This window comes from Lycium ferocissimum, unplaced genomic scaffold, assembly GCF_029784015.1.
Source record: "Lycium ferocissimum isolate CSIRO_LF1 unplaced genomic scaffold, AGI_CSIRO_Lferr_CH_V1 ctg15004, whole genome shotgun sequence".
NCBI classification, from domain to species: Eukaryota; Viridiplantae; Streptophyta; class Magnoliopsida; order Solanales; family Solanaceae; genus Lycium; species Lycium ferocissimum.
The window spans coordinates 3,624-14,886 of NW_026715767.1; the positions used below are offsets into that span (position 1 = coordinate 3,624).

At 38.8% G+C, this 11,263-nt stretch overlaps 1 protein-coding gene across 1 annotated transcript; it reads left to right on the plus strand.

Annotated features, from left to right (window-relative positions):
• The first annotated feature begins 8,920 nt into the window (after positions 1–8,920).
• Positions 8,921–10,763, plus strand: LOC132042394 (uncharacterized mitochondrial protein AtMg00860-like). Its single transcript, XM_059432943.1, has 2 exons — positions 8,921–8,988; positions 10,460–10,763. Exons 1-2 carry the CDS (start codon positions 8,921–8,923, stop codon positions 10,761–10,763), a joined length of 372 nt encoding a protein of 123 aa, XP_059288926.1.
• The last annotated feature ends 500 nt before the right edge of the window (positions 10,764–11,263 follow it).

Here is an 11,263-nt window from a genome sequence, read left to right on the forward strand (position 1 = left end):
GATACGTTCGTAGAGGATTCTACAATGAATAATGCCCGTAACTTTCATGGGCGGGCTCGGATTGGCTTGATACATGTTTATGATCCCTGAGACGTTATGTGACATATTTCGTAATGATATTTCAGAGTCTGAGTGTGACTATTATTCGGATACTCGGCGTTGATTTGTCTACCTACCTATCGAGTCCTAAAAGATGCATTTATGTGCATATGGTTTCTCACTACTCCGCTCGTGCATGGTTATTACATCTTTCACCGAGTCCCGGAGTGTCGGGTATGTATTCGTGCACAGTTCACTCTAGCATTGTTCACCGAGTCCCTCACTAGAGGACCGGGTACTCGTATATATATGATGATATGATCTCATTCACCGAGTCCCTCACTAGAGGGCCGGGTGCAGTATATATATGATTATTTCCACCGAGTCCTCACTAGAGGGCCGGGACACGTTATATGTATATGTACATGTATATGATGATCTTATTTACCGAGTTCCTCACTAGAGGGCCGGACACGTTATATATGCATATGCACAAGATGATTATTCACTTATGTTTCTAAGTCCCATAATGAATTGGATATGATATGGACATGATGATTTATGTTTCAAGGCAAAGCCTTGTGGTTTCTGGTTACTGTACTAATTTTCTATACTTCTTACTTCAGATGCGATTCTGCATCGTATTCATACTTTTACATGCTCGCACATATTCCGCACCGACCTCTTTCTTCGGGGGCTGCGTTTCATGCCCGCAGGTACAAATACCTATTTTGGTGATCCGCCAGCTTAGGACTTCCATTGGGCTGTCTTGGAGTGCTCATTTGTTCCGGAGCCCATATACTTGGTATAGACACTTTCGTTATACATATGTCTATTCAGGGGTACGGCGGGGCCCTGTCCCGTCATATGATACTGTTGTTACTCTTAGAGGTCTGTAGACATATATGTGGGTTGTGAATAGTTACCGTTCAGTTGCGTTCGTATGATTTATGTTTTGGGGCGGTCCCATACGCCGAGGCAGCCTTATCGGCTTGCGTATGTATATATGTTTTGGGATACCGCATGTTATGATAGCTTTGCCGGCTAGTATGCGATACTATCCGTTGGTGTTTGTAACTCCCCCGGGAAACAGGCTATTATGATATGTACAGATATGCGACAGAATGAGACGACGTCATGCCTTTATATGTATATAAGTTCTTTATTATGTAAGTGTGAATGATTATAGCAACAGGTGTATATGAGTGTCCAGCTCGGGCACTAGTCATGGCCTACGGGGTTGGGTCGTGACACTGATGCTGGACCAGATTTGGCCCCTCCAGTTTCTCCTATGATTGAACTTGCTTAAGGTTAAAGTTAGTTAAGATGGCTTAAAATCATGTTGTTTGATCCTGTAACTTGTTTGAGTAGGAAACATGGCTAAAAAATGACCTTTCTAGGATTGATTTAACTCCTTTCAGCTTAAAATGAATCCAGTAACTCAACTAACCCCCATGGAATTGCTTGTTGGCTATTTAATCTTGTTGAAAGCTGTTTAAGACTGAGCATTGTCCTTGTTGATTACTTGTGCACTTCTGTGCCTTGTTGACCCTCCTTTACCCATACCTCCTCACTCTCTAAGTCATACTATTTGCCCTTAGCCATATTAACATACATGTTGTTCTTTGCTTAAGCTATGCCACTGCTTGGAAATTGCAGCCTAGTGTTTTGTCTGATTCTTTCATTATCTGAATTATTTTCTAGCCTTGTTTGTTTCTTGAAATGGCTCTAGAGTTTGCAGTTGAGTTTAATGGTTCATTTGAGGTCATTTTGATGTTGAGTAGATCACTGGTTTGCCTTAGTAGAAATTCTAGGATCTTGTTTGCTTTTAAAGCAAATTAGAAGTATCATGTTTTTGGTAAAAAATGAAGTTTCTGGGGATCTTGATCTAACCTTTTGGTTCTGGGGATTAAAGGGGTTAAGTTGAGATGTATACTGAATATATATAGGTAAGTATGCAAGAATTGTTTTCCTCTCCTAGAGAGGTGTATATCAGTGTATATTCAGGGCATATAGTGTCACGACCCAACCCCGTAGGTCGTGACTAGTGCCCGAGCTGGACATTCGTACACACCCATTAACCAGAATCAGCATACAAGTAGCTTATACATATACAAAGTGTCGTACGTCAGTCTCCAAAGTGTCGCATGTACAAATATATATCATGTGGGCCAAGAAGGCTATCATAAAGCACAACGTCCCAAAATATATATACAAACAAGCCGACAAGGCTGCCACGGCGAATGGGACCGCCCAAAACATAAATCATACGAACACAACTGAACAGTAATATTCCCAACCCACATATATGTCTACAGACCTCTAAAAGTAACAACAGAATCATATAACGGGACAGGCCCCGCCGTAAACACTTCGAATGGACATATGCATATACAACGGAAGAGTTCCGTACTCAAAATATAGGCTCCGGAACAAAGGAGCACTCTAAGATAGCAGAGTAGATGTCCTAAGCTGGCGGATCACCAAAGTGGGCGTCTGTAACGCAGCCCCCGAAGAAAGGGGGTCAGTACGAAATATGTACTGAGTATATAAAGCATGAAGTACAGTAAACAGGATCATAACTGGAACAAGAAGTACAGAAAATAAGTACAATATCCAGAATACCAAAATATTTACTTTTGAAACACAAATCATGCGTATGGGGCTCGGGAACATGGTCGCCACCCGTCTTTGGCGCCATAACATATCGTACTCCGTAAGATTTCACATTCCGTATCTCTCCCCTTGACATATCTCCATAACACATCATAACGCCATAACACATCATAACACCAGAATATATATACGGTACTTGACCTGCCAGTGGACTCGGCGAACCATAACACATCATACTCCGGAATATAGCATAGTGCGCACGATGACATAATCGGCCCGGGACTCGTAAAGATGTAACAACAAGATGCACGAGCGAGTCGTGAGTAACCATATGCATATAAATCATCATTACAGACTCAACAGATAAGTAAGTAATCAACGCTCGGGGGTTAAGACGATAGTCATGTAAGTTCTTTCAAAAAGGAGTTAGAACTATACAAAGGGAAGTCTCGGGGATCACGGACAAGTATCAAACCAATCCGAGCCCGCCTATGAAAGTTAGAGACATTATTCGTTATAGAATCTTCTACGAACGTATCAAAGCGATCCGAGCCCGTCTATGAAAGTTAGAGACATTATTCAACATAAAACCCTTTAGGAACAAAACTTTTTATGCAACGTTTACTATCCAATCACATAAAAGACACAAAGACCATAGCTCGACTATATTAGGAATACTAACTTCAAGAAGTGAATAAGAATCGTAGACATGCTCGGATCTTAAGAATAGAGTTACCCCGAGGCTCGTATCATATCTTACTTAGATCTAAGACATGCCAAAAGAAAGGAAGGGTAAGCTTTACATACCTCGTCCGCTTCCTAAGCTAATCCGAACTTAAGTCTCGGGCTTCCCAAGATCTACAATAACGTCATTAGATACTAACATTAGTTATAGGCACTTAGGAATTCAATCTCAAGCTAGCACTTTATCTACAGAAATTCGGGCAGCATTTCCCCTATAAATTCAACAACCCCGAGAATTCAACTCGGCCAAATCATCAACAACAACACCAACAACCATATTAACAACATCAACAATTAATTCAAAACGCATTCTAACGTTAGTAACTCTTTTCTACATAATTCGACAACATTCCATTTACATTCAATTCAACTACATACATTCAAGCCAACATCAATGCTCACATGTTCAAGTACTAATCCGAGATCATTCAATCAAGATTCAAGAACACTTCAAACAATCCCGCACAATAGTCAAAACAACCCAACCAAAACTCCACTCCACCCGAAACCTCCCCAAACCCGACAAGAACAACAACAACACATTCCTCTCTCCCAAATTCATGAATTACACCAAAAATCCACACGTTAACAATATCATTCTCATAAATATAAAAACTACATTCAAATCACGTTAGCTTCTAAAACAGCCCACAACGATTACAACTTCAACTTGAATCACTAAACCTTCATTTTCATCATAGAATCCATAACAACAACAACCAAAATACTAAGTAAAATTTGTTCATTCCTTCTACACAAAACAGCCCATACACACGGCTCAACATCAACATACATAATTTCATGATTTTCATCCATTTCTACACACTACAACATGTACAAACCATCCATAACATATGAAAAAGAAGATTAAACCTTACCTTTTCCACTTAACTCCACAACTTGGCTAGGGTTGTAAATGGTAAAAACGAATGGTTTGTTTGCTCCAACAACTATCTCACGTTAACAAGGACCTTCCAATTGGTTGAATTGCTAGAAGAAAATTATTTTTTGATCAATTTTTCAAGGTTCTTGTTCGGCTAGGCCATGGCCGAATGGCTTCTCTTTTTTTTCTCCAAGTTTCTCCAAGGTTCTAAGGTTTGTGAAGATGATGAATATGATTAATTGGTCATCTTTCATCTACATATATTATGCATCCATGTGGACCATGGCCCACACCACATTACACGGCCACTTGGCCTTTTGTTTCATGAAATAGTAACTTCCCTTAATTCACTTTTAACCCCAAATTTTTCTTAATATTCCATATCAATAAAATCATAAGCAACTTATGCCTTAAAATAAAATCGGAGGTTAAGAGTCTTTACCTCGTATCCCGAAATAGTCTTGTCCTTAACTTATCATAGTTAGCTCGGAATGTCCCAATGTACAAAATACGGGATATAACAGCTGAGGCCATAAGTCATATAGGTCACTCAGTCACGTCATGAAATCATCTAGAACCTTAGGCTTGAAAATCTCTAGGATTGGAGTCATCGTAAGATTCTTCAAAAAATATAGACTTCTGGCATTTCTAGGAGTAAAAATATTATGGATGTCATGTGTGGAATCAAAACATAGGAATCATGCCTTTGAAAGAAAGGGACGAGCCTTAACATACCTGGAAACTCGCTTCTCGACTTTCCAACCTACCTCCTGTCTTGAAATCTACATATAAAGCCATTCATAATATTGTTAAGCCCGTTGTTATATACTTATCTTAAGACTCCAAATAAATCTTTCTAGAACCTGCCGAAATTTTGGCAGCATCTCCTCTGTTTATATGCCTAGCCCAAAATCTCAATTCAGCAACCAACAACAACAACAACAACAATACCAACATCAACAATAATATTATCAACACCAAAATATTCTATAAACATCCCACACGATGTTTTATCCAATTTTTTTCGACCCATAAATTCCTTATACGCTCATTTAGTAACTTTTCATCCGTAGATAAGCTTAAATCAATACTAATAAGGAAAAATTCATACCTTTCACCCGCTAGAATTGCAATATCTTCAATTATCACCTTGAATCCAAGCCAAGTTTCACCGCAATACGATAGTATAATCGCAACTACGCGCTGTCCTACTTTAAATCCGGAGATTATACTTAATTCGCGTTAAAATCTAGTGGATAGAAGTTGGGAGAATTCTCTAGAATATTTGGGAAATATTTGGAGGATTCTTGGCTGAAAAATGGGGTTTTGGATCAGATTTGGTCCTTAAATAGTGGGTCAAATTCGGGTCGGGTCACTGTAGCAATACTGTAGCAGCACTGTAGCACGCATTTTTGCTTTGTCAGCCGAACTTGTAACGTCCATAATTCTCTACTCCGATGTCCTATCGACGAGCGCTTTATTGGGCTGAAAACTAGACTCAACGAACTTCATTTTAGGCTTTTACCTTGCTTCAAAACACCTCATCTACTAAAAGATATTCTTTTCCCAAGTTGGGCCAAAATTACCCCTCATATTCTCTTTCAAGTTCCAACAAATTTAATTTCCTTAATTCACTTGCCTTTCAATCCTTCCATAGCTTACAATATGCACTTAAACCCTTATAACCATAAATTAAACACATATAAGCTCACATACCTCCTGAACGGTAACTCGAATCTCAACATACGAAACTACGGGGTGTAACATGGCTTACTCATAATTTAAACACATTAATAGTACTAATCTTATTGGGCAATAACACATTTATATCATCATCAGCAGACTATGCCCATATCCATATACACAAGCCAACGAGGCTACCAAAATAACATACAAAATGTGAGCCGACAAGGCTACAAGACATCTAACCATACACAACTGCCTACGAGCCTCTAAGAAGAGTAGGTAACAACATATAGGGGGGACAGGACCCCGCCATACCCATATGTATGTACACAAAAGAATAATATCCAAAAGCTGTAGCTCCAGATGAAATGAAGCTCCTCTGTGTAGTCCCCGAATGAGAAATCTATGGGTCGAGCCTGTCTCCCTGTCCACCTACGGGCACGACGCAGCGTCCACAAATAAAAGGACGTCAGTATGAATAATATACTGATTATGTAAAGCATAATCAATATCATAGTAGAAGCATAAGAGACAGTACAAGAAATAGCATAAGATATAGCATAAGATGGGAGAATCAGGAGGTAATAGAGTCATTTGTACCTCTAGTGGCATTCATCATATCTACTTACTTGTCTTTCATAGGGACCTTTCATTTCTAATGCTTACTCATGTACATACATACATATATATGTTCGCATTCGTATTCATATTCTTACTCGTATCCATATCATACCCGACCATGAAGGTTCGGTGGTTCACATACCAGGCCATGACAAGGCTCAGTGATTATTCATACCTGGCCCTACCAAGGCTCAGTGTTATCCGTACCCAACTATAGTGGTGTGCTCGCGATCGATATTATACCCGGCCATATAAGCTCGGTGTTACATAATAGTCATACATACTTAGACACGTATACATGAAAGTCCATAAGTATCATCAACATCATTGCTATCATCGTCTCCGTTATATCTATCCTTAGAGGATCAACTATCATATAAAGGAGGTACTAGTAATGTGAAAGTATCGAGAATCATGAGCTTTGGAAATCTTAGAGATAGAGTCATTTGGAAAACATTATGGAACTCATGAAAAGATATATAGCAAAGGAACCATGCCTTAATGAAAGAAGGTTTAGCCTTACATACCTCTTTGTCTTCTTAACTAATTAACGTTCACCGTCGAATCTTGAACAATCTACATTAGAAGGATTCATACCATAGTTAAGCCTTGATGATGCTTTTAAATTCAAACTAGAATAATTCATGATCTAATGAAAATTGGGCAGCATTTCCCCTATTTCGTCAACTTCCACCATATCACAATACAACTCCCAAACATCCATAATACACCCACAACATCATAATCAAGTAATCACATTCCATTAAGCCTTCAAAATTCATCCTCATGTTCAACTTATACCAACAATCTCATACCCATTTTAGCACATTTTCATACAATGCTCCCTTGTCACTATTACTACCTTCCATAACCAGATTATATCCATATTATACTAAGAATTATGACTCAAGTTAGCTTACTACTCAAAAACATCATAAAAGTTACATTTAACCCTCATTTTCTACTTTCTCCTTCTACCCAAGTTCTTCAACAACCAAGCATTCATGATAACATGAAATAAGCATGAAAACTAACCTTTTGTCTCATCGGAATGAGCTTTGGAGCAGCTATCAACTTAGGTGAAAACCCTAGCTTCAATACTCAAGAATCTCTTGTTGTCTACTAACCCTAGGAAGCCTTCTAACACATGAACACTTTGATTCTTGCCTCTTGATCCTTTTTTTCTCTTGGATTGGGGTGGAATATGCGTGCAGAAGGGTTTAGAGCTCTTAATACTTGTGGAAAATGAAAAATGAAATAAAAGAACAAGAGCCCTCTATTTATACAAAAATAGAAAAATCAGCCCGATGGACTTATACGGACCACTTATACGGTCCGTATAAGTGGACCGTATAACACCACCATGGAAAAGTCCCTTTCTGTAAAGGTTGAGTTATACGGACCCTCTTTATATGAACCGTATAAAGTTATACAGACCGTATAAGTGGTCGTATAACTCCCGATTACAGGCGAAACTTTCTCTCGTTGATTCGTTTGACTTCTAATCCTCGTGGAACCTTCTTGGCACTTACATAATACTTCATTAACCATACAATAGGTCCTATAGCAGCCCCTCAAGAAATCACAAAATAAATATTAGCTCAATTATAGGGAAAACCTTTCCGAACACAACTTATATTTCACTTCCTTCAACAAACTAAATCCCACATATTCGTAACACTTTAAAATCTTATTGTATGCACCTTAAGCTATCTAATATCTTCCTTAATCTCGTAAGGATTTCATAATCACCTTAAGCTCACATTAGCCTATCCACAGGGCAAAATATCAGAAATTTTCGAGGTGTAACAGGTATGTACCTTCTACCTACTCTCAAGAGGTGCTTAAGGTGTACATGTTGGAGTAGGGCTCCAAGAGTGTCGAGAATACTTCGATGAGTTTGAAAATTTGAGGATGGAATCCAAGATCGAGAAGAACTCAAACTATACTCTTATTAGATTTGTGGCTAATTTGAATCATGAAATTTCTAAACCCATGTGGCTACAAACCTATAGGAATCTAGAGAAAGGTTTTCATGATGCTTCCAAGGTTGAATCGGATTTGAAAGAAGAAATATCGTATAAGGCAAGGAATACTACAACTTTTTCATGAAGCAAAGCCAAGGATAAATGGAAGTCATTCACTTGGGAAAAGCCCAAGGTCACTACTCAAACTCCTCAAGCCAAATTTGACTACAAGGCCAAATGAGATGACAAAGAAAAAGGAGGTAACAGTACTAAATCCCACTTCCCTCATCTATCTACAATTCAATATTTCAAATGCCAAGGTAGAGGGCATATTGTAAGTGATTGTCCCAATAGGAGGTCAATTATGGCCTATCGTGATGGGTACTATACAGATGACAAAAAAGAAGGTGGCGGTGGTAGTGATGATGAGGAGTAAAAGAGTGAGAATGAGGAAGAATCCGAGGGTGAAGTTGAAGAAAGGATGGAGGAGTGATTGAACTTTGCCAGTGTAGCTAGGAAAGCCATGGGTGCATTAGCTAGAGAAGAGGTTGATCAAAGGGAGAATCTATTTCATGCTTGATGCAAGATAATGGACGAGGTGTGTTCGTTGATTATTGATGGTGGGAGTTGTACAAATGTGGTGAGCCAATTCTTCGTTGAACACATGAAATTCCCCATAAGAAAACATCGTAGTCCCTACAAACTCTAATGGTTCAATGATTGTGGTGAAATGAGGGTAACCAAGAAAGCTATTATCAAGTATAGCATTGGTAGGTATCAAGATGAGATCTTATGTTATGTGGTACCTATGAAAGAATCTCACATTTTTCTTGGGAGGCCTTGGCAATTTGTTAGGGATGCTCAACATAGTGGAAGGTCCAACAAGTATAAATTTGTACTTGGGGGTCGAAAGTTTACTTTTGCCCCATTAACACCCCAATTAACACCCTATCAAGTGAGTAAAGACTATAGAATCATGAAGGAACTCCGCGAGAGGGTTTAGAAGGAGGAAATGGAGAAGCTTCAAAAGGAGACATTAGTTGCTATTAGCGGAGAAGTGTAATCTCAAGATGGACCCAAGAAGTGTATGTTGGAAAGGCCAAGCAATTGTTTGAAAAACATTGATGAAAGGTGCTTGATGGTGTGCCTTGTAACCAAAGACCTTCTTTTACATGCTAACCAAGATACTAAAACTTTGCCTAGTATTGTTTCTTCTCTTTTGCAGGAATATGATGAGCTATTTCCGGAGGAGATGCCTAAAGGATTGCCTCCATTGAGAGGGAAATCAAATTGACTTTGTACCCAGATCTCAAATTCCAAACAAGCCGGCGTATAAGAGCAAACTAGAAGAAACAAAAGAGTTACAAAGGCAAGTAGAAGAACTACTTGATAAGGGTATAGTGAAGGAGAGTCTTCGTCCTTGTGCCGTTCCGGTGATACTTGTTCCAAAGAACGATTGCACTTGGAGGATGTGCATTGATTGTAAAGCCATTAACAAAATAACGGTAAAGTATCGACATCATATCCCTAGACTAGATGACATATTGGATGAGATGTGTGGCTTAAGTGTGTTTTTGAAGGGTTATCTTAGAAGTGGCTATCACCAAATTCGAATGAACCAGGATGATGAGTGGAAAACGACCTTCAAAACCAATTTTTGCCTTTATGAGTGGCTTGTCTTGCCATTCGGCCTAACCAATGCACCTAGCACATCTATGAGATTGATGAACCATGTCTTGAATCCATTTGTGAATAAATTTTTTGTTGTCTATTTTGATGATATTTGTGTGTACAGCAAAATAATTGAGGAGCATGTAGGCTAATTGGAGGCTAGTATTTGATGTCTTGTTGCGTGAGAGATTCTTTGCTACCCTTAAGAAATATTCTTTATGTGTTGATAAAGTGGTGTAGAGGTTGATGAAGAAAAGATCGAATCCATTAGAACTTGGCCAACTCCTAAAAATGCAACCGATGTGAGGAGTTTACATGGATTGGCAAGTTTCTATAGATTATTTGTGAAGGGGTTTAGTACTATTGCCTCTTCCTTGATCGAATTGATAAAAAAGAATGTTCCTTTTGTTTGGGGAGATGAGCAAGAGAAGACATTTCAAGAGTTGAAGTCTATGTCGAGTTCATCACCATTGTTGCGATTGCCCAATTTTGAGAAGACCTTTGAAGTTGATTGTGATGCTTCGGGGTTGGTATAGCTGAGGTATTGATGCAAGAAGGAAAGCCATTGGCTTACTTTAGTGAAAAGCTAAAAGGGGCTTTATTGAATTACTCTACTTGTGACAAGGAGTTGTATGCACTTGTAAAGGTATTGACACATTGGCAACATTATTTGTGGCACAAAGAATTTGTGATTCGTTCGGATCATGAGTCCTTGAAGCATTTGAAGAGCCAATCCAAACTCATCAAGAGACATGCAAAATGGGTGGAACTTATTGAAGAATTCCCTTATGTGATCTTTTATAAGAAGGGTGAAGATAATGTGGTGGCGGATGCATTTTCTAGAAGATATGTTTTACTAAATACTATGACTTTTAGGATGATGGGATTTGAAAGCCTCAAGGGATTCTATTCTCAATATCCCGACTTCAAGAAGATTTGTGAGGAGTTGACTCAAGGGAGGAGAGTTGATCGGTTCCAATTTGTCGATGGGTTTTTGTTCAAAGATGGTAGAGTGTGTGTTCCTATGATTTCATGG

What these genes read in the sequence shown, in the direction of transcription:
- LOC132042394 (XM_059432943.1), top strand. Translation starts at nt 8,921, where the DNA reads ATGGCCTATCGTGATGGGTACTATACAGATGACAAAAAAGAAGGTGGC. An exon ending in GGTGGTAGTGATGATGAGGA is followed by an intron (nt 8,989 to 10,459) that starts GTAAAAGAGTGA and finishes GTGTTGATAAAG; the next exon opens with TGGTGTAGAGGTTGATGAAG.